At 36.6% G+C, this 23,902-nt stretch overlaps 2 protein-coding genes across 3 annotated transcripts; one reads left to right on the forward strand and one right to left on the reverse strand.

Moving 5' to 3' along the window:
- Window positions 1–12,397: 12,397 nt before the first annotated feature.
- LOC105339438 (tripartite motif-containing protein 2) lies at window positions 12,398–19,685 on the reverse strand. 2 transcript variants are annotated; one of them, XM_066077338.1, is made up of 3 exons: window positions 19,567–19,685; window positions 17,505–17,596; window positions 12,398–16,080 (listed from the first exon to the last, which is right to left on the reverse strand). In XM_066077338.1, the coding sequence occupies exon 3, from the start codon at window positions 16,065–16,067 to the stop codon at window positions 13,974–13,976; it is 2,094 nt and encodes a 697-aa protein (XP_065933410.1). In that variant the 5' UTR covers window positions 16,068–16,080; window positions 17,505–17,596; window positions 19,567–19,685; the 3' UTR covers window positions 12,398–13,973. The 2 variants fall into 2 exon arrangements, with proteins under 2 accessions (XP_065933410.1, XP_034304172.2); XM_034448281.2 differs by lacking the exon at window positions 19,567–19,685 and adding an exon at window positions 18,393–18,580.
- A 15-nt stretch (window positions 19,686–19,700) lies between these two features.
- Window positions 19,701–23,089, forward strand: LOC105339437 (uncharacterized). The gene is made up of 2 exons (XM_020071876.3): window positions 19,701–19,829; window positions 20,243–23,089. The coding sequence occupies exon 2, from the start codon at window positions 20,258–20,260 to the stop codon at window positions 22,253–22,255; it is 1,998 nt and encodes a 665-aa protein (XP_019927435.3). The 5' UTR covers window positions 19,701–19,829; window positions 20,243–20,257; the 3' UTR covers window positions 22,256–23,089.
- Window positions 23,090–23,902: the final 813 nt, after the last annotated feature.

Raw genomic sequence — 23,902 nt, forward strand, 5'->3', positions numbered from 1 at the left:
GCTTCTTCCACACGCTTCTTTATACCCGGAGAAATTCATAGGAACGAAAAATTAATACATTTTTACGGGAATTTATAATGAACAAAATCTAACATCTTTTACATCCATTCGGAAATTCTCGGGACTCCTCGCGTAATTTTTCAACATTGTCATCCTGGCACTTTTCATATGGCTTGCAACTTACAAATTCACCGTAGACTTTTTTTGGTTGTGTATGGAACCTGAAGCGATTGGGGGGTGTTTCACAACATCAAAATTGGACTTTTTTCATTCCAGTGGATGAATATGTAGCGTGGACACAACTGTAGTTACATGTATGATTTTCGAAATATTAGGCAAAAAGTGTTGGAATCAGTTTTGGGACAGAGTAAAGTATATATAGACATATGTAGACTATATAAAGAACATTTCCAAATGTCACAATGAACACACAACGGAAGTACACAATGCAATTAGTTGTCGTAGTTCAGCCACCGGCAGGAAAAAGCAGCTTTATAGCTACTAAGAAATAAAAAGATCATTCATATCTTTAAATCTTACGAAGCACTTGCTCTTGAAAAAACTTTGCGACTTAAAATCTGTTACAAGTACATCGACCTCAAAACAATTTAGTGAATTTTGAAATCACGTCCCCGAGATTTGAGGGGGATTTCTGGGTTTGATTTGAGGGGCCACACAGTGTGCATCTGTGGCTGATTATCTGCGGGAATCCTCTGCAAAAATTTAGCGAATTTCATGCAATGGTTAGTTTTCACACGATTGAACATGTGGTGTAGATGTGAGATATATAAATTGATCAATGACATTAATGTTTTGTGTAATTCATTGCAATGAGGCTTTACCCTGTGTTTTTTGTTCACCCATAAAATAATCCCGACTTTTTTAAGGGGTCACTTTTAATGAAGAACCAATTTAAAGAATTAAAGATTTAGAGGTTTCAGTTGTTACTCAGTTTTATGTCAGCATTAGATTTTGTTGTTGTTTAACTCACTATTGAGAAAATTTAGACCAAATGCAGGCCTGAATAGTAATTATAGACCCTCAGAACTACAAGTTGTCTGTAACATGCCACATTGGGACATTCGGCCGTTTAAAAATACATCAAAATATGACCAAACAAAACCAAATATGTCTATGTTTGAAATAACGTCCCAGTAGTATATAATTGGTCTCAATTTGGTTGTACATTTAAAATACGTGTGCTTTATGAATGAATTTTTTTTAGCAACATACGTAAGAACGATGGAAATTAACACATAATAGTCCTTTTTAATTTGACCCATTTTAGAACATGTATCATTCAATGTTGCTTTATGCAAAAATCTTGACTAGTCTTGAAGAATGACGAAAAAGATAGAGCATCGTTACTCAACAATAAGTGCTATGTATCAGAAAAAAACCCATCACGAAATTCCTAATTTTTGAAAACCATACATTTTGCTAAAATCAAATTTCAATTGATATTGTATAAAGTTCATGCATGACATGCATGGCCTCCTCATTGAATAATTTCTGTTTATTGTGCTGCATACTTATAGATTGGTGCATTGCAAGCATATCTCAAAAGATACAAAGTAACCTATTATACACAATATTTTCAGAAGTAGTGAATTGTTACAAAGACATTGCAATTAATATGAAATCTTTCATGATAAAATATAATGAAAACATAAATTTTTATATACCTTGCAGTTTCCATGATAACACTCAAAGCTACCCATTTCCCAGGGGGTTTTTTTCAGTTATGTGTGATTTTTTTTTTCATTTTTAACACTTTTTATCTGGCAATGCTGAAAACTGACTGCAAAACTTCCAAAATGCCCATAATTTAGATTAATATCATTGAAAATTTTTAGCAATTGCTAATATACCATGGCAACGGGGCCACACTGCACACAGTAACAGTGGATCATGTTTTCCTTTTTATTTCTTGAATTGTATTGAACAATGAATTGTAAATAAAGAATTGATGTAAACGTTTTGACAAGTCTTAACCGTGGCCTTCATAATTTGATATCGTTTTCCCTGCTGCCTAATCCCGTTCATGGGTTCATTAATGGATACTGTTTTAACTCAAATTTATAGTGTTAAGGTCAGAGGTTAAGGTCGGGTCGGTTATCGTGAAACACTGTTCAATACCCGAAGCTCTGTTAGCTTCATATATCTCTCGCATTATAAAGAATAGACAGCTGTCTATGTCGTGTATGTGAGCATTAAGGTCTCGATTGGAAATTTGGAGGAGTCATCTCGATATTAATAGCCCTTACCAAGCTATCAGAATACTTACAAGAAAGTACACGAATTCGAGTATTACTGTCGTAATGAAACCGACGTTTAAACCGTACAAAGGTAGAAACAGCATGACAATCTGCAATAAAGTTTTCACGTAGCTCGCCCAAAGTTCACGCCTATTTTGACAGCGACAGATAAATTAGAATATACCTGCACAGGTGAAAATGAAAATGTAGCAACATGTTTTAACAGTGTCTCATGAAAGGGGTTCTTCTCAGACTTTGTAGACGGGTCAATTGCCGAAGAACAGCGAACGTCTCTTGTTCTAGCAGAACACCTCCATCTTTGAAGTATGGTGCATGTAAGCTGGAGAAGTTGACAAACGTCTTGATTTGTTATTACGCAACCTATACCGAATTAATTAGGCAGAAAACCGATGTTAAGATGACATAACACAAGCCGACACATGGACGGGAATTGGCGTGCTTAGAACTTGTAACCTTATATCCAATAGAAACGCAACAGCACGCGTAAAACTTGTCTGAACAATCCACACAGTTTCTTATCTAGATGTTCATTTAATCCCATAACATCAACACAAACAGTAAATGGGGATATTTGTACATGACCGACAAAAAATTGACAGTTCACCTTGCCCATTCATCAATAGGGATGAAAAAAAAATTGTTTGCCATGACATACCTGTAATAAAATCTGTAACAAGTTGTACATTCAAAATACACGAAAACAACTTATGTTTTGAGTAATATCTTGTAATTTTTGTAATGCGCACTGGCGTCGGAAGCAAATTGAAAGTGTGTGTGTGGGGGGGGGGGGGGCTAGACTAATCCTCTCAAATATTGACAAGCAAAAAAAAAATCTAATTCTCAAAATCATGAAAATCCTAATCCGTGGGGTGGGGTGGGGTGGGGGGGGGGTCGGGGGTGGTATACCTATACTTCCCCCAAAAAAATTCTTACCTACCAGAAATTAGCCCCCCCCCCCCCGGTTCATATGGCACTTATAAATTTCCCACTGATCGGTTATTCGAAGTGTCGCCATATCCACATTAAAAAATAAAGTGTCAGAAGCACCAACTTGGTTCTATCATCATGATAGACTTATCCTAATGCGAATAATTGTTTTGTATGGTATAAGTTTATGAGGTGAAGAGGACCATTACACATTGATAAATAGATCGATTACTAACACAGTAAGTAAGCCGTCGCATTACTTTCACTCGTACCACGGCAACCAAACGGTTCCTAGGTTAGTGCTTGAGAGATTTACTGCACCAATGCACCACAGTTTACATCTGTAATGTGGGAAGAATTTTGTCATATTGTAAATTTTAAATTTACGGGATGGGTGCTTTTTAACCACACCACACCAAATTCAAAGTTTATGACTCTTTCTGGAATTTTGTATGACCTCCAATAAAAATTAATTCAAAGTGCAGTTATATATAAGTGCCCTGTTTTAGCAATTTGAGGGTTTGTACTTATATAGTAACAATGTTTTGTTTTCTAGCAAAAAATAGCATTTTTGTATACAGTTTGTCCGCCGTGTAATAAACATGTTTGTTTTAATTTTAGTGCGAAGCAGTTTATGTGACTATATTCATAAAATGATCAATGACAACATACATCTATATTTATTTGACCGCAATTTCAGCCTCACAGCTTTCATATTTCTAGGCAAAATACCGAGACACTGGATTTGTATCAAGATCTCCTGTATTTCTTTGTTTCTGGGTTCAAATCCATGGTGGAAATAGAAAGATAATCATTTAATATTGTTAATATTCATCTTAATAAAATTTTTAACAATAGTTTCAAAAGTTTATAAATATAATTATGATATATGATAGTGATAAAATAGTCTTATTATACCTGTATTAGTAAATGTCCTGATATATGTGTTGTCGCAATGATACAGTTCATACAAAATGTAATCACAATCTGTGACCTGGAATAGTTTTCTTTTTATTAAAACAGGTTTCTTCCAACAAAGCCAGCGTATGTGTATTTGGAACCAGTATCTTTGAAACTCAACTCTAAACTTTGTCCCATTTTCTAATTCCGTCATTTAATGGTCACACGTTGTGAAAAACTAAGTCTGATAATTCCTCTCTTCATGGACGCCAACATTATGTTCAACAAATATAATCATCGATGCATTACGATACGTTTTAGCTTACCTTGATGTCGATAACGACGATATCGTACCGATATCGATTCGACATCGTCAACAATTATAATTATATTTTCATGTTGATATCATTGAAACATGGTTTAATATTCTATTGAGTTTGCCGTTTTGTTTACATCGACAACATCGAAACAATATCGAGTCAACATCGATAATAATTCGATTTTTTAAAATTGGATTTTTATTTTCGATATGGATTTCGGTATTATCATCATGTATACGATGACATCCTAATTTTCGATTTGAAAATAATCTTGAAATAATCTTAAAAACGCATATAATTATTTTTACAGGTATTTCTGACAATAAAACCTTCCTTGTTCCTATTTATGGATAAAAATCAATACCGATTACTTAACTCACAGACAAGTTAACAATTCTTCATTTCTTTTCTATGTTTAGAAGCATACACACTAATATCTCGGATTTTTCCTAGCAATTTTTTTTTCACACATCAAACATTTCATACACGGGCCGTGTTCTATTGTTATTGCGTTTGGCTTTAGCACTTTAAAAGTATAGATAACATTTTCTATGAAGTTTGCAATAATTATTGCATTTTAAGTCCTTCCTTCGTGTTTGCACCTAGTCATGAAGACCTCCCACGTATACTTGCAATATAACATCGCTAATTTCGCCTTTTTGTACAGTCAATATCTTTAAACAATCGAACACGCGAATATTGATGAAATATCGATAGCCGACTGAATGTGAGAATATTTTGTGTGAGACAGGGCGCTGAGTTACGGGGGTCGCTTGTGAACTTGACGGCTGGTACAAAGACTTGACAATTATGTGTCAACCGATACACATAACCGTGAAACTGATTCAAATAGAATCGACAGCCTTTTAACGCATATGTAAAACGGCGTGATTGCTGAGGTACAGATAGTTGTCCAGATACAATCTAACCTCGCACTATTCACCTCTCTTTGATCGAATTTTTCTTTGGGCGACTAAAATCATGATATTTTTTTAAGCATTTTGATGATAAATGCATGATTTACAAAAAGGTAGCATTTCATGGCTTTTATTTATTCATCAAAGCCAATATGATTACGAAAACATTTTTTCCAGATTAAAGTTCTGATTTTATTTAAAAAAAGAAAAAGAAAATCTATACTGTATATTGGTTGATATTTGATTTTCGCAATGCACATTTTTTGAATATACAACCCCAAACCTAGAGGATTATTGCAAGTATTATAAAGAACACATTCGCGGTGTTTTGAATTCGCGGATCTGTGATTATCAGTGAAATGGCAATACATTGTACCTGTAAAATATTTTCCTCTAACCAGTATTACAAAAAGCTTTAGGGATATCTGGCTTGTGGGTGTCTCTGTGAGTAATCGTCCGATAAACGACTTTGCTGTGTAATATTGTATCGTAAACTTCAGTATAAACAGTAAGCCTACTCATCTCTCTCCCCTAGTTTTTTTTTTCAACCATAATCACCTCATTGCGAAATATCCATTCGAGATTTGTTCCACATTGCTTGCAGGAATGTGAAACCTTGAATAGTAATGTTATCACCAAGGAATGTTTCCCTGCAACCTTTGCAGAAAAAGATTTGTTTGGTTCAATTGATCATTACTTTGCAATGTAGTATGCATCACAGTGATGTCATTAAAATCTTATAATTGTAATTTTTTTTCATAAAAAGACATTTTATCAGTCCAAATTTGATGCTGTGTAGTCCATCTTGATGCAGACCAGCAGATGAAGCAGGTATCAGTGACTTTGCTAACAGATGCAGGAGATGGGGCGACCCCGGTGTTTCCGGTACTACGTCGCCGATAAAGAGTCAGTTGTAGGCCGGCATGAGCTGTTTACTCAGAATAATTCATTATCAAACATTATCTCATGTAATGCCTCGGGAGACAACATTTTGTCAATTTAATGCCCTATATCAGAATCTCTACCTACAATAATCGCCTATCCGTCCTGTGTTGGTTTTTCGTCGACGCAAAAAATTGCCTTTCATTTTGCACAAGAAAGCGACTATCTGCACTTTTTGTTTGACAAATAGATGGTTATGTAATGTAAACACAGACAATTTAAATACATAAATAAGGACCACGTCTGTTGAATTGACCGTGTTCGGAGTCCACACAACAGATTTATCGCAGTTCGATCGATTTCACTGTTTAATATTCATGTACCTACCCCCCCCCCTTCCCCCCAACCAATTGCAAAGTGGAAAGTATATTTCCTATCAGCGCATGGTAGATTAAAAAGACATAAAACATTTTATCTTTTTCTAGATTCATCTCCTTTGCGGTTACATTTGCATGTGCACGGACAAAAAAAGAACAACTCACCTCTGAAAATGATTGCTATTACAATTATCTAAAAAAACCAAAAAAACAACATGTTTTGAGCTAAATTAAAAATCAACCATAGCAAACTGCAATCTAAGACATTTTGATTTTTCTCTACTTTTAAATAAAGATAGTGAGGAAACAAACTCTCTCTCTCTCTCTCTCTCTCTCTCTCTCTCTCTCTCTCTCTCTCTCTCTCTCTCTCTCTCTGGGGGACACCTGTTGATGTATTTCCGTCTCATATGAAATATTTTGCATATTTCTCTCGCAAGAACAATATATTTTTTCACTGTTCTGGCAATAGAATATAATCACCGAAAGCAGTTTTGGAAATGAAGCATTAGATTGTGCTTGACAAAAAAGAGGAGTTTACAGACTGCATCATTTACAAAATTTTCAATAAAGTTATCAATAATTTTGTAAAGGACAATACAAGCACGTCAGAGGAGGGTTTCAGGAAGAGGGGTTATGTAGTCCCGTCCATTCATTTATCAAATGACACCAGGTACAATTTAAGCTCTCCCGCCAGGATTCTACACACCATCTTTCAATGATTGTATACATGTATATAGACATTCAAAGAAATCCCCACGCGCTTTGATATATCATGACATTTGAAATCGGTGAAGGAGAGGTGAACAATTGAACCACTCCTGATTATACGATCCATGAGGCATCTTCTTGTCATGTTATGTTTATAGATGCTTACTAAAATAGACAACGTGTCAACTTATTCATCGAAAAAGTGGCTGCTAAATTTCGCGCCTATCTGAAGATCTACGATAAGTCCGCGTAAAGAAAATTTCAACAGACAATGCTTTGAAACACTCTGGTTTGGTTGCAAATTTTTAGACTTAACCGATATCTTTACAGTATCTGGACTTCGTTACACCGACTGGGTCGAGATTTAATTAAGATGTCGTGCTACATACACGTACATTATGTTGTCTGCCTCAAGACTTTGTACACCGGGAAGAGAACCGATTCAACATTACTTAATCCGTTTATTTCTAAATTTTCGACGCTGTTTTTGTATCTGGAAGTCATTAATTATTTTCTGACTTAGTTGATAGTATCAATGACAAAATTGATACGTAAATATCATATCAACTTGCTAGTCCATCATATTTTCGTATCCGTATGGTACAATTAGAAGAGTAGTCTAAGAAATATCACCAAATAGGTGCGCGTTACCGACATCGACTTTGAACTCGGACCACTTTAGGTTTGCCGGTACAGACATCTTCGTCCACTACACTGATGAGCTGGAGATCAAAACCACCGCACCGACTTTTTTATTAGGTAAAATATTCTCAACGTGAATTAAAACAGTTTAATTCCGTGCAAAATTTAGCTATGATCAGTCCTTGGTAATGCGTTCAAAGTCCTTGCATGCAAGGATGAAATTTGATAGCCACCCATACTACTAGTACATGTACATGCAGTAAGGGATGTAAGGTATACAGTTAAACCTGTACGTCCCTGATTGTAGGTAGCAGAGTTATGACAGATAATGCACGCTCATCATAATTCGTTCAGCCGACCTCACCGCAGTCTGCGCTGATTCAATGTCGAATACATGTATCATCCAGGGGTAGTGACATAATGCAACGTCACGTAGCCGGTAACAAATACCAGTTATTAAACTATTTTGTCTCGAAATCTAACTCTCGGATTATGAAAATGTGACATAATTGAAATCCTATATTAACCTGCATAATATGTAATTCAGATCGCAGGTTGACATCAGTTACCTGGGAAACTGCTTTCTTGCGGTGTCAGGCTATTCATTAAATATACATATATGCATCGGCTTCTTCTGAATACCACACAGGGTCAGGGGAAATTCTAGCTGAAGATGGAGTCGTTCCAAGTAATTTCAATTTCAGCCACATGTTAATTGCAATACAATTTGAAATGATAATAACATTGTCTACTTTTTGCATTAGGGTTTTAAAAAGTCTTCAAGTGAAATCATATTGAAATTTACATGCATGAACTATCAAAATTGAAATCAATTGATCAATTATTTACACCTTTCTCTACATTCGGTTGAACATAACATATTGCCCTTTACAAATTTTTGATATAAAGTTAAAAATTATTATCTGCTTTAGTTAATCACGATATTACAAGTTACACCAGAGACATAGATAACTGTTATTTATGTCTTTGGTTACACTAAATCTTATTTAGGTTTTTTTAACTTAAATCTATAATCTTAAAGTAGGAGACACTTGATTTATAAAGTTGACTTTTGGAAATGATCGACGGTACGAGTGGTCACTTCCGGTACCGCGCGGCCGGAATACGGGAGATGTAATATACTGCGGACCGTCATCGGGGCGTTGTCGCGCTACCAGATGGTACATGAATTACGAGCCTGTTTTCTCACAGGTCGTCATTTTCATGTCACTCATCTGGAACTTGTTTGTGGGGTCCTCAGACGGTGATGGCTGACAGATCAACCAGCCGCGGATCCGACCAAACGTTTCGTGTGTTGTCTAGGATTCACTGCAGAGTGTGTTCTTTTACTCCAGACACTGGGCTCTGTCATCGGTCTGTCATTAGTACTCCTATCTACTCTCCATCTGATCCTCTACCGGAGGGGCATTATCACGGTTGCCTCACCTAACTCAAAAAAGCTAACCGTCAACAATGGCATCAGATGGAGGTGATTATGAAATCAAAACTCTTGTCAAACGCCATTGTGTTGCTAACGATCATTATCCTCAAGCACGCCGCGTAAATCTGAATAATGATTTATTATATATCATAACCTGGCCCTTAAACCCCAATTGAAACCGATAATGGCTTATTTTCAATCTGGATAGTTTCGAGTAACAAGTTTTACCCAAAGAACGTGGTCTTCAGTTACAGTGCACAATATGAAATTGTGTCATTTATTTGGGATACAGGTTGGAACATTACATATCATGTAAATAACCAAATGTCATTTTTATGTTAATTTAGCACCCTGGATTTTGAGATCAAGATCCAGTTCTCACTGACAACGCTGTCCTCGACGGGTCCCCCCCTCCCAATGAGCCATCAGTCTCAAATTTTGAAATCCCACCCGTCTCTCTCTCTCTCTCTCTCTCTCTCTCTCTCTCTCTCTATATATATATATAATCTTAGAATTAACAAAAATAATTATGTGGGGAGAAAAAAGAAGTAAATACATGTAGTTTAATTATCGATCATTAAAATACATGTTTTATCTCAATTCTTTCCTTGAAATCTTACATTTGAACCTTATGGTGAACAATGAATTAATAAATAAATAAACATTATATCAAATATTATCAAAATATGTACCCCCTTTTTTTTTAAAGTGTTTTGCAAATTTGTTTTTATACAAAGTTGATTAAATTAATTTACATTGAATTATGCGATTTTCAAAATGTTAGCAAAGTGAAAAGACAGTGACCATAAACGATATAGATATACTTTTGTCGCACAGGATCTACATAATACATGGTAATACATGTAATTATACCTAGTGTGTAGAGCTATTTAAACGTGTAAGCATAATAACAAACACCAGTAAAGACCGGATTGAGGAAGATGCAACCGCTGTCAGAAATCGTTTTTATCTCATGTCAATAACTCTCAAAATTCTTGTTGATAATAATTTAAGAAGCTTCAAATGACTTATATCTATTTGCACTTGATTCGCTTCTGATATCGAATTCTCTCGTATTCTCGTTAAGATTGGGTATCAAGCCTCATGTTAGCGCATGCTGTTGTATGAGAAAAAGATCAGTATTTGAAGCTTTGTGAACATCGCATATCTGTGCACTCTGCTTTGTGATTTGAATGCAGTGGGGGAAAAAGAGCGTCTAGTCAAGATGTCTTTGCGCTAAGACACATTAAAGAAATTAATCCCCCGTTCCATCAAGGAACCCCTCCACAATTAGTTACATCGTTATGTAATTTTTTAATTAAAGCATTGACTCTGCATCAGACTTCAAGTGTATACGTGTGATTCATTGGGTCATCTTCATTTACTTGTCGTGCTCAAAACTTTAAAATTTTAAACAGTTTGACTAATTCTGTTTCCCTTTGTTTATTCGAAAATGTATTGCAAATATCGACGAACAAAACCCCCTTTCACATGGGTAGCAAGAAAGATACCAATTACAAGCTATTTATTGACGCAAAAGGTATACCAAAGATCGTTTGCGCTTTGATAAGAACGAGGAAAGATTTTAATGAATCATAAGAGAGTTAACCATGGACAACCTACACGCCCTTGATTTCAATGTGGTGAGCTGAAAAATTCCTCTCTCTCTGTCTAAAGCGCGATAATAAACTCCTGGATTAGCGATGTCTCATCCCAGTTTTTGAAATGATTCCATTTTGCTAATGAAGGTCATTGTCTGATTCTTAATCGGGGGAAAGACTGTTTCCAAGTGCAACTTCTATTTAGCTCCCGAGTTTTGTATCTCGTGGATCAAATATCGACAAAATCTTAAAAAGCAAGTCTCTGATAACATCAACAAAAAAAGCAACACCCCAAGGGGATTTCTAGAATGCCTTTTGGAGTATCGTCTTTCCAAAAGAAATTATACCCATATTTCTTTTAAGTCGAGCGAGTTTGATACTCCCGATATATTTGAAATCGAAGATGAAGTTAAATCTTTAATAACAGCTGACAGGTGCATTAACATAGAGAACCCGCCTTACATTGAGTCTGCGAGGGAGATGTCTACCTATTTAAATTCCTCGCACACTCGGACCAAGACAAATTGTATGAATTGTACCACACTGCAGAAAATGATAAAATATGGCATTAAAATTTCCTGACAGGCACTTACACAACGTCAGAACTACTTAATTCACATACAAAGTGTATATCAAATGAAACCTTACATGTGAAGATTACATAATATAAGAATTTCGGTTAGTTGGCAACAAGACCTTCGGCGTTTTGATGAGCGTCTTGCTGTTATCATGGAAACTCGATCCCGACTTTTTTACGGCAGATTGACACCTGTTGTCAGACATAAGAGTTGTACCTTAATGGGGAAGCCCATGACCTGGGGAAGTTTAATTTTGATGTAAACCTCTCATTCACCTTAAATCAATGACAGATTTCATCGTGACCAATTCCTGTGATGATTTTTATCAGAATTCATTCAATAGAAAATTAAGCTTTCATGGATCACGCCTGTATTCCCATAAAGATTAAATCGAAGAGATTCCATATTCATTTAACGATGCATAGAAAAATTATTTCATACCGGCATAACGCCTTTATGATTTCACAAGATAACATAAGGCAACAAGAAAGTCTTTTATTGAATAGACCTATACAATGTACATATAATGTGTCTCGGTGGCATGAATTTGTGCAAAGTAACCCTGATGGAGAAACCCGAGAAGTTCAGAGGCAGCCAGACGATGATTCAAATACCACAACAGACATTAAATAGAAATTAAAACGTCCAATAAAGCTTTCAATTCACGTTTATGTAATGCTGAACAAATGTTGAACAGGTCCTGCCAACACACTCATCACTGATTCAAAAGAGGAATCCAGTCTTGGGCAGATCTCGTCTACGTGTTTATAAGGTAATGAAGACATAAAGTACGCGCTACCTGGTTAAACTCTATATATATATATATATATATACAAATGTAGCTGATGCTACGTGTTCAACATAAATGAGTGAAATTAGGAGAGAGAGAGAGAGAGAGAGAGAGAGAGAGAGAGAGAGAGAGAGAGAGAGAGAGAGAGAAAGAAGGAACGTAAATTTGACGAGAGCCAGAAAGGGCGGATGCTTTTCTTGGAGTATTTACTAATGAAACATGCGACCTTTTATTACATTTGGGATTAGATTTATCTACAACACATGCATCTTTGTGCTGTGGGGGAAAATACGAAGACGATGACAAATCAACATTTAAATTTTTTGTTGTCTCGAAATGTGCAAGCTTACGCAATTCCGATATGCTTTCAAATCGACAAAATATTTCTTTGTCGAGAATTCCCATAAGGAACTTTTGTTTCAGAAGTATTATCTTTCAATTGCTCAATGGGTTCTCACATATATTTTCTATAAATCATATTTCATAGAGTGTAATCTTTGATTTTATATCAAATAATTTAAGAGGAACACTCCCCCCCCCCCCCCCCCAGCTGCGATATATACTTCGTGTGCCTGATTCACTTACTGGTGTGTTAATGCCAAGGTCACTAGGTCAACCATTTAGCAACCTTCCCCAGACCACATATCATATACGTTGTACATAATTTCTAGATTAATATGTAATTAGTTAAAACTAAATTATCTTTAACAAATTTAATTAAAAAAAACGTACTGCTTTACAGACATTTAACACTAAATATGACTACATAAAATTCTGGTAATGGAATACATGTAATTCGTGTAGGCTAAACAACACCTGCAGAAAAAATTCCACTTTCAACTGAAATATGGTATTAATATTTTTAAAGTTAAGTAAAACCATTTGTCTTGTCGAAGACAATATCGTTCACGCATAGAAAACTAGGTGACACTTGTAATTGCGCTTGTACTTTATAACAATTAATGTTGGTGAGAGGGGGGAGCAAAGGGATCAAAGATTTTTAATGAAATGACTTATCTTTGTAACATAAAAGTCATCCCTCGTCGGTTAATTCAGTGCAAACTTCAATAGGTATTTAAAAGTGTCAAAAAATATGACCACGGATGATGTATGTTTGAGAGTTATGGGAAAGTGAAGCCACGGTCGGAGCTGGCCTGATGGAGTACTGTGTGAAGTCAAAAAACACGATTTCAATTTCCTTCTTCCCCCATAATAAATGTACATCATATTGGTTTGTCAGCATGGCGTAGGGTTTGAAGTGTTTTTATCGTTTTGTTGATCTGTGGAATTCTGACGTAGACAGGGCTTATCTTGAGACCAAATTATGGATGCAAAAGCAACTAAAACTTAAAGATGAGTTATCGTAAAATACGAAATATTTGAAAATAAAAACTGAAAAGAAACACTACCGTCATTATTCCAACCACGCGTGAACAAAGCTTGTAACGGGCGATCAAGTCAGCATGGCTAAGATCTGGCGCTGGTGCCGATATGAAAACCATACTAAATCATTCTAAGAACTATCAGGTAAAATATATGTACATGTACTCTCTTATCTTTTAGCCAATAACACAACAAATTGTGAAACCTTGAGCTATCAAAGCGGTTATGTCATTTGAGCGAGAAGACTTTGATTGTGTTCTTCTCTTTCAGCGATAGTCTGTAATAGCACTGAGTCACAAACAGTTTGTCATTGAGAGGACTGATACACAATTTCCAAGGCCACTGAAGGCCGTCCTTAACAACCGCACCCACCAGTTTACCCTCTTTGTTGAGCTGCAGTATGCGCTGTTGGTCCCACGACACGACCAGAATCTGGTCCCCAAAGAATGCAATACCGCGAGGCAGGCGGATCTCCTCGTGCGTAAAGCTCCATATTTTCTGACCATTTTTATTCAAACAGAGCACGGGTCGATTGGGGTAACCGTTCTTGGTGACCACAATTCTCTCCCCTTCTTTGTCGACTGCAATGTACATGAGGTTGTCGACATCCAACTTCTGCAGAAGGATCCGGATCCAGCGACCTTCCTCTCGTTTGAAAACGTGCACCGTGCTGCCTGAACAGGTGGCCAGAATACCGTTGTTGTAACTTGCAGACGTACATCTGTCCCCGACCGCAAGTGATTCCCCCGGGATAAGTTTATTATTTTTCAACTTTTCATGCTTAAGTTGCTTGGTGTCTGGTAAACAGACAATCACTTCATCGTCTTGAAATGCGGTGACGTCACCAGGAGCTGTTGAAAACTTGATGCACCCGATGTAACTGTATTTTTGGTCAAACAACTTCAGTGAACTGTGATAGGAGTCGGCAAGAACCACGTGACCAGATGCCAAAACTGTTGCACCTTCAATGGAACATTCGTTCTGATCCGGGGTAGAGGCATCGAAAGTTGACCTGAGTTTTGCCTGTATCAGTTTTCCATTTTTAGCTATGATGTCCGCAGACGGCCTTGATTGGGTTAAATCTCTTGTTGTTTTGTTTCCATCCAACCTTCCACTTCTCGGTGTTGGCGATGTGTTCTGGGATTCCTGCTTGTTTCGGAATGGTTCCACACTGGATGCCTTCGAATAAGTAGAAATGGCGCGATGCCGAAACGAAATTGGTCTCGATGTGTAACTTGGGATTGATTGGCTATCTTTGACTATGGAAGCTCTGGACATTGGCCGGTATGATGTGCTGCCTCTGTGTAACAAGGAGATAGACCTTGGTGTTTGTAGGACGCTTTGTCTGCTCTCTGTATATGATTTCGCATAAGGTAGTGCATATCGACTTGGTGTTTTTTCAACAGACAAAGTACCCAATGACTTGATCTGTTTCAGAATTTGGTCCACTGATCTATCGGTGATAAAGATAACTTTCACACTCTTTAGATTTTTGGAAAAGTTTAATAAAGCTATTTGCCTGTTTTGAAACATTTCGAATTGTTTCAAATAAGACGTCACAAAATCTATTGGTTGTTCATTCTGAACGGACTCCTGGAACGACTCCAAACATTCCCGCGTGTCTTTCAAAATGTCCTCGCACGTTTCCACCTCCAGTCTTAAAACCTCTGTTTCTTTATTCTTCTTTAGCATAAGTTCATTTATCACTTTATTTTCGAGGGCATCCAAAGCCTCCATAGTTTTCTTTCGCAAATTCGTCAAACGAGCTTTGATGTCATCCTCGGTTCGATCCAAGGATTCTAACTGGCTTCTTCTGTCGTTTAGAATTTTTTCAGTATGAGAGGACTGTTCCATCAGGACATTAGCCAATCTCCCGCTGTCAATTCGCCGTCTCTCGGCCGCTTCCTCGATAGGGACCACGCCCTCACACTTCTTGTGGGCGATAGTTGCACACCAAGAACAAAGGGAGAGGCTGTGATCTTCACAGTAAAACTCGATCTCCTTGTCCGAATGATGTGGGCACGTTCTAAGATTAGTTCCGGATTCAAAAGCCTCTAAAATACTTGTTAGTGCGTCATTCGTCTGTAGATGGTCCGCCCATGTCAAGGTTGGACCATTGTCGGGTTTGGGGGTCTCCTTTCGGCAGACTGGACAATTGAAAGCCGATGGGTCTGATTGGTTCTTTGTCGTCTTGACGATGTGATCCGCGATGCATTTCTTGCAGAAGGAATGGACACAAGATAACGTCTTCGGTTCTTTGAAGCGGTCCCCACATACTGGGCAGAGGGTTTGTTCCCTTGCTGCCTTGACGACAGCATTCATTGTCAGACCAAGTCTGAAAAAAAGAATATGTACTTAGCATGAATGTATATGTATCATATTGTTAACTTGACAGTAACATGTATCATATGGTAACTTGAGGGTGCATGTAAAATATAGTTAACTCGACAGTTCATGTATCATATAGATAACTTGACAGTATTTCTTTCATATAGTTAACTTGGTATATGTGTTATAAAGTTAAATCGACAGTACATGTATCATACAGTAAAGTCGATAGTACATATATCATATAGTTAACTCGACAGTAAATGCATGTATCATATAGATAACTTAACAGTATTTCTTTCATATAGTTAACTTGGCGGCATATGTGTTATAAAGTTAAATCGACAGTACATATATCATACAATAAACTCGATAGTACATATATCATATAGTTAAATCGACAGTACATGTATCATACAGTAAACTCGAAAGTAAATATATCATACAGTTAAATCAACAGTACATATATCATACAGTAAACTCGATAGTACATATATCATACAGTTAAATCGACAGTACATATGTCATACAGTAAACTCGATAGTACATATATCATACAGTTAATCGACAGTACATATGTCATACAGTGAACTCGATAGTACATATATCATATAGTTAACTCGACAGTACATGTATATAATATAGTTAACTTGACAATATAGCTTTCATACAGTTAACCTGACGGTACATGTGTCATATAGTTAACTCGACAGTACATATATTATATAGTTAACTCGACAGTACATGTATCATATAGTTAAATCGACATGTGTTACTAGAATATAGTTAAATCGCCAGTACACGATCACACAGCTAACTCGATAAGACATATATCATACTTTTAACCTCAACAGTACATGTATTCGAGTTAACTCAACAGTACATGTATCATATAGTTAACTCGGGAGTACGTGTATCATATAGTTAACACACACACATATATATATCTATAGTAAGCATAACTGTGCAATTTTTTAGCGATTCTACGTCTTTACAATTGATCAACTTCCAAAAGAATTACTGGTGTGGTTTATCGGCTAAGAACTATAGGCTTAAGTTAAAAATAAATATCTATCCAACTTCTTAAATCAGTTCAAAGAGTTTTATTTTAAATGATGAAACTATGCATTAAGATTCTAAATATTTTGAGAATAGCATGTAGTATAATGAGAAAAGCAGCCCCATGGTCTCACACCCTGCATGGATCACATGATCGTTAATATCAACAGCTCTAATTTTGATTTTGATTTTCAACGGGAATTTTATAAAATTGATTTATGATTAAAATATATGCATTGAATTTATTGATTTAGGAAATTTAAAATGTTCACACAAACAGAGAGAGAGAGAGAGAGAGAGAGAGAGAGAGAGAGAGAGAGAGAGAGAGAGAGAGAGAGAGAGAGAGAGAGAGTACTTGCTTCTGATGCTTACTTGATGGGGAGAAGTGAGTATTCAATTATAATTTAATTGGTTGACAGTGTCGGTAATGTGCAAAAGGGGCCTTGGGTTTCCGACGACGATTGCTGAAATAAAATGTTAAGAATACTTGAATTAATAATGATTTTAGTGTATGATAGGTTTGTTCTATTTTAGATCAAATGAACATTCTTACTGCATAAAAGTACTGCGAATGACTCATTTTTGTGAAGTGTGGGGGTGGGGGTCCTTATAATCTTTATCTAATTATCGCCAAAATATAGTCAATGGATTTAAAACTATCGTTTGCTCTGATCAGTGTTGTCCTCCTATCTTCCATTTACAGAAGTCCCTGATACAGACGTTTACAGTTTAATTTCTGTGTTGTATTTGATGAAATTTATAAAGTCGTGTACTTCAATTAAGTTCATAAAATGGCATATGTGGTATTGAAGCGTTTACAGTCGTATGAGACACGTTCATTGTTCGCATATAGATGTTTATAGATTCTATCAGCAACTGGTAGTTTCTTCAATAGATTTATGGCATGCACATCTAATGATTTTTGACCTTTTTTTTCTTTTATTCTCACTATTTTGTTTCTAATCGTCATAGATTACAGCCATTGTATGTACTCATATTTTAGATTTGTCTTCACTGTTCTGTTCTTAGAACCTGTACATAGCCTGCATATGACTAACTATTTAAACAATAGAAAGTAAGACATTAACTCATCAATCGTCGTGTACGAATATGTACATGTATATACCAACCTTGTAGATTTCATGATGATTTCAGAGGCTGCAGATTTTATTATACATATACATATATGTACAATGTACATTATCAACAGAAGCACCTGTCTGTCACTCGACAGAGCCCACAGACAGGGACGTTATTTACCTGAGTGATGTCATTTATCGCCACAAAGGTGTGCAAACCACTAGAGGAAGACATATGTCAGAGCGGGAGACTACAATGTATGTCGAGGTGTACTTCAGAGCGGGATGGTTTCCTCTTGTTTAGGAGAAGGCCGACATACCTAGAGCGACGATATCGTAAATAAAAATAAACGGGGGTTGTTGCCCCAGCATTTCTTCATTCCTAAGTTAGTGAAAAAAAAAAACCTGATGGCCCCAGAGGTATTAAAACAAAATTCCTTCAAGAAATATTTAACTATTTTTTAATCATGAATCCTGTTGGTTAAGCCAATTTTTAAAATCCTGGAGATTTGGAGTTGAATCTGTTTAGATTGAAAAGCAAGGCTTCGATTTGATCCGGAATTTTTAGTCTATCAAATAAAAGATTACATAATTGTCTTGTGTAACGAGCGACTGAACGTTAAAGTGCACAGACTAGGAGATTGACGGGGGTGAACATTGGCAATTTCTTAGCTGCGGATCGAAGCTTCTCTTTTGATGGCCGTTCAGTGCAAGTTGTGTGCATTTGAAGAGAACGGACGAGACAAGATTAGACAGTTAAGCGCCAAATCATGCAGCATGCCGACTCGTAGCCATTGTGAGGCATCAAAGCGAACTTTCTTGTGGTTTAATTCATATTAACATACCAAGCGCTGACTTCATAAACAGGTCTTTACTTATTCTCTTGATAAAGTGAGGTAATTTCTGGTAAACCCAGACCATTCATCTTCCGTCGCTTTACATTGCTAAGGTCTTTTGGGTAAACTCGATGCAATAATAAAGTAAACATGTGTTTCCTTAAAAAAGTCTAATTGCTGAACAGAAAAATATGTATGATGCAATTTGATAAGCCATTTATGCTTTATCAAGCAACTTACAACATCGCTAGGATACTTATATCACACGACGTTTGATTCTTGTGAATGTAAAAAGCAAATTTCTGTGTGCCTTTTCTTTTCTTTGAAGATGAAAATAAGATCAAGAATAATATCTAATAAATTGTGTAAAGAACTTTTACGCAAAGGAAATAATGTATGATTGAAGAGCACAATGATATGATAGAATAAATATCTAAGACTACATATATATATAAATGCACTGTATATGTTTTTAACTTTGTAAGAGAAAAATTTAGATCAATAACGTTATATACTTACGAAATATTGGAATCTTTATGACTTTCTTTTTTGTTAGTTTAAAAAGAAAAAAAAGTCTTAACAACAGTTTAACAGAGCGTGGTGTTTTTCTTTTATCTTTGTTCATTGATTTCTTTTCAAAACCAAGAACCATTTCAATTCACAACCAAAGCGGGGCAACTCTGTAGGGAAGAAATATAGTCGTGTTGCGACAGGATTCAAAATGGCAGTTTTTAAATCCTGGACAATAATAAATGGGAATTCTATAATGGACGTGTAGAGAGGTAAGTGTATGTCAATTGTCCATTGATGAACGGAAAGGTCAAAGGCGGGGGCGGCCTAGAATATTGGCGTTGTTATGTTTACATTGGAATTGTTATGTTACTATGTTTTGATACACGCGTAAATACAAATATTGATACGACATAGCAGACAAATTATTCAGGAATTGAAAACAGTGCCATTTTTGAGACCAATATAGAACGTGGTTATTTATTTTAACCAAACACCTGTAAAATATAAGCAGGACGATAAATGTTCTGAAAAATAAAAACTAACTATAACGGTTTATAATAATAACGCACTCGGATTAATTAAAGGCCAAAAGGTCCGCACTTAAGCCGTTTAATCAACTACATGTATTACGTAATAGAACATTCACAATGTGCTATTATTTTGACCATGTTTTATGTTTTAGATTGTACGTTGAACGATGGAAGACTCGCTCCTCCAAACTACAACTGAACACATCACGTGCACAATATGTCTGGAAGTGTTCGAAGAACCCAAGGCGCTGCCATGTTTACACACATTCTGTAAGAAGTGTATCCACAGTCATATAACGCGTAACGTCGCCAGTCACACCTACCCTAAAGGATTCCGGTGTCCAATATGCCGGGTATTTGTGCCTGCTATAATAGGAAAACAAAATTCTCCACAAACCTGGGCCAGCTATTTACAGGGGAATCACGTGATAGCTAGTCTGGTGGATGCATTCCAGACACCAAGGGATCAACGAAACGTAAAGTGTTGTCAAGAACATCCTCACAAAGAGCTTGAAATCTACTGCTTTGACCACAAAGTCTACCTCTGCTGTATTTGTTCTTTGAAGCATAGACAATGTACAGATGTACAGACCAAAGAGGATGCCATGGAACGCCTGGAGTCTTTGAGTGCTCTGACGATCAGCAAAGACAGTGCAGAGAATATGCTGAAGGAAATGTACGAACAATGCAACGACATAGAAAAACAAATAGCAGCAAGAAAAAGTAGAGTTCTTGGTATGGAAGAAAAGGAGGTTAAGGCGAAACAGATCATATCTCAACTAAAAGAGGAAATGATTGAGCGAATTCAACAAGCAGAAGTATCCACCATTTCAAAGCTTAGCGCGAAGAAAGAGAAAGAAATCCAAAGAACCGAGAGAGACATTAAGAAGTACGAGAGATTCCTGAGTAATACTAAAGACAGCATCAGACTTCTCCAGTCTGCAAGTGACGGACAAAAGAAAGAAGAACTGGATGAGGCAGTGCAGGTAGCGTCTTACACCAAACAAAACTGCCTAAAAAAGCTAGTCTCCATGAACAAAAAACTTGACAAGGTTACTTTCGAATTTAAACCAACCAAAGCTGTCATCGATTTTCTCTCAAACTTTGAATTCATTGGAGGCATAGATACGACTCAGGACGAATCCGACGACGCCGAAAACTACGCGTCGTTAGGAAGTGGTAATTTCTCTGACGACGAGAGACCCCCTGTCTTTCACAGAGCCCATTCTTGCGCCGAGATACCGATGACGCCCTACTCTCGACAGAGGCCGGTGCCTGCCAGGCGACAGCGACGTGTTGCCTCAGCCTCGTCCCTGGATACGGAAAACACCACGCCCAGTTTAGCGCCAAATCAAATGCAAACTTATGCAGAAATACTCGTAAACTCCAGCAAGATAAAACCAAGTTGGATAACGGGGTTGAGCGTCTTTCCTGATGGGAAAATTCTTCTAGCAGACTACCATAACTCTAGAATGGTGTTGTATAGTTCAGACTACGACCAGTTGTCAGAAATCCTAGTCCAAACCGCGCCATATGACGTCACTGTTATAGATGATAGTAGTTTCATGATTACGCGTCCTGAATTTGCACAGAGCGTCGTCAGTGGAAGCGTTGTTGATGGTCGTCTGCGTCTTGGCGCCAGTTTAAAAACTTCGTTCCAAGCACGCTGTTTAAACTTTAACGAAGGATATCTCGCCGTTTGTTCAAGCTCCATTGTAGAAATATTGGAAAAGGATCAGGAGTTTTGGACGGAGAAAAATTCTCATTCGTTTGTGAGATCAAAGTTCACATACGTAGCTGTAGATGGCCAAAGAAAGAATATATTTTTGACGGACCAGAAGTATCCGGAACCACAGCTGATCTGCCTGTCTTTCTCCGGTGAAGTAATCTGGAGATTTGTCCATCCAGACTTGAACTTTCCTACGGGTGTCGCTTTCAGTGACACGCGGGTTTTTGTGGCATCCTGGGATAGATGTGCCGTCTTGGAGCTGGGTTTGGAGGGAGATTACCACGGGGTTATATTCAGGGACATTCGGTATCCATGGACTATAGCTGTAGGCTCCGACCACAACAAGTTGGTGGTCTCTCAGCACAAAAACACTCTTCCAGATGAGATAAAAAGATCTGTCAAACTTCTTCAGTTTGAATGCGAACCTGAAATGTGATTTTTGTTGGTAATTTTTTTCTTTTATCGAAAATTGTTTAGAAGTAAAGTCAATATGTATTTATTTAACATAACTGATGAGATGTAAGAATTTGAATTTTGTATATTTGCGTACTATACATGCAAGTATAATCGTATTGTACTATTCCCTTCATTATATATGGACCTCGTCATACATGTTGATCTGTCCAAAACTCCGAACTCAACCCAATCTGATTAAAAGCAACAGTTCTGTACATGTATGAAACAAACCAAGAAAATCAACATGGCCGAAATAATGCCGTCAGGCAGTCAGACAGGATTTTTTTTTCATTTTTTTTTTTTTGCAGATGCTTTAATATAATATGACATACACATGACATTAACCATAGTACTTTTGAAATGGTCTTCATTGCCAAATTTTTAATGTACATGTATGTATCAGACTTTAGAGGTCTCGGTATTTTGTGCAAGTGTTAAACATTGAAAAAGTCAATGTCATGTAACCCTAACCTCTGGAGATGATCTTGTAAACAACACTAGTCATGTTGGAAAATTCTTAAACTTCGTAAACACATGTACAGGGTATTACTGACATTGTAAAGATACCATGTACTAAGTATCTACTTCTTTTATACACTGCAGAATTGGATAAGGTTTGTGTTGCTTTTTGTAGTAAGAAATTGAATGATTTGGTGTCCGTAAATATTGCAACTTAGGCTATACTACATTTACTGGAAATACAATTATAAAGGGGTATGATATATATATATGAATAACGTTACATTATATCTATTAATATGGTTATCATGTGCTTAAAGGTTGATGAGAATATAATAAATGTTTGCTAACTCTATTTGACGTAATCGGGAAACAACATTGCAATTGACGTAAACAATAAGACAGGGGGTTGTTATAGCCAACCGTGTAACTGCACGACTCCCCGGAGTTTGGACTTTACATGTAGTCAATATTATTGACATGCATTAAAAGTTACTCATAGTCTTTTAACAACCTGACGTTAGAATCAACACTTATTTTACATGTAGTATCTTTTGCAAACGTAGCCAGATCACACCTCATTGTTTCTCTAAAATCCGCCATTGTTTATAAACGTATTCATGAAATTTTGAATAAAATACAAGACCTGTTAATTTTTTTAAAGCTGCTTGGTCCGATTTTTTTGTTATTACAGTATCAAAATTTTTTCCATACAAACCATTTATCTTAGAAAGTTATAGACTTTCTCCTATTTACACGAGCAGAATCAGTCTCCTTTCAAAGTTAGAAAGATTCAAAGCAAATAAAAATAATTTAAAACAAACCAATGCATCACGGGAACTCTTAGAAAAGGAAACCGTTTGGTTTCGTCCCCCGAATGATTGGGGTTATTCAAAGAAAGCAAACTTCAGAAATTTTAGCGAACAAAACGTACACTTGTTTATTTGTAATTTGTCTGATTATTTCGACCTTTATTTCATGAAATGTCAAAGTCGTAATACAACCATACCCGTCTCGTCGTCTGGAGTGAAATTTAACATCAGGCGAAATAACGCGGTACCCTTTTATGTCGTTTGTTTGTAAGCAAATTTTGTACATATTTTTCTTCATTGAAATTTGGCTTAATTGACTAGAAAAAAACTACTGCAATGTCTATTATTATACATAT

The sequence above is a fragment of the Magallana gigas genome, chromosome 2 (assembly GCF_963853765.1).
Source record: "Magallana gigas chromosome 2, xbMagGiga1.1, whole genome shotgun sequence".
In the NCBI taxonomy this organism is placed as follows: Eukaryota; Metazoa; Mollusca; class Bivalvia; order Ostreida; family Ostreidae; genus Magallana; species Magallana gigas.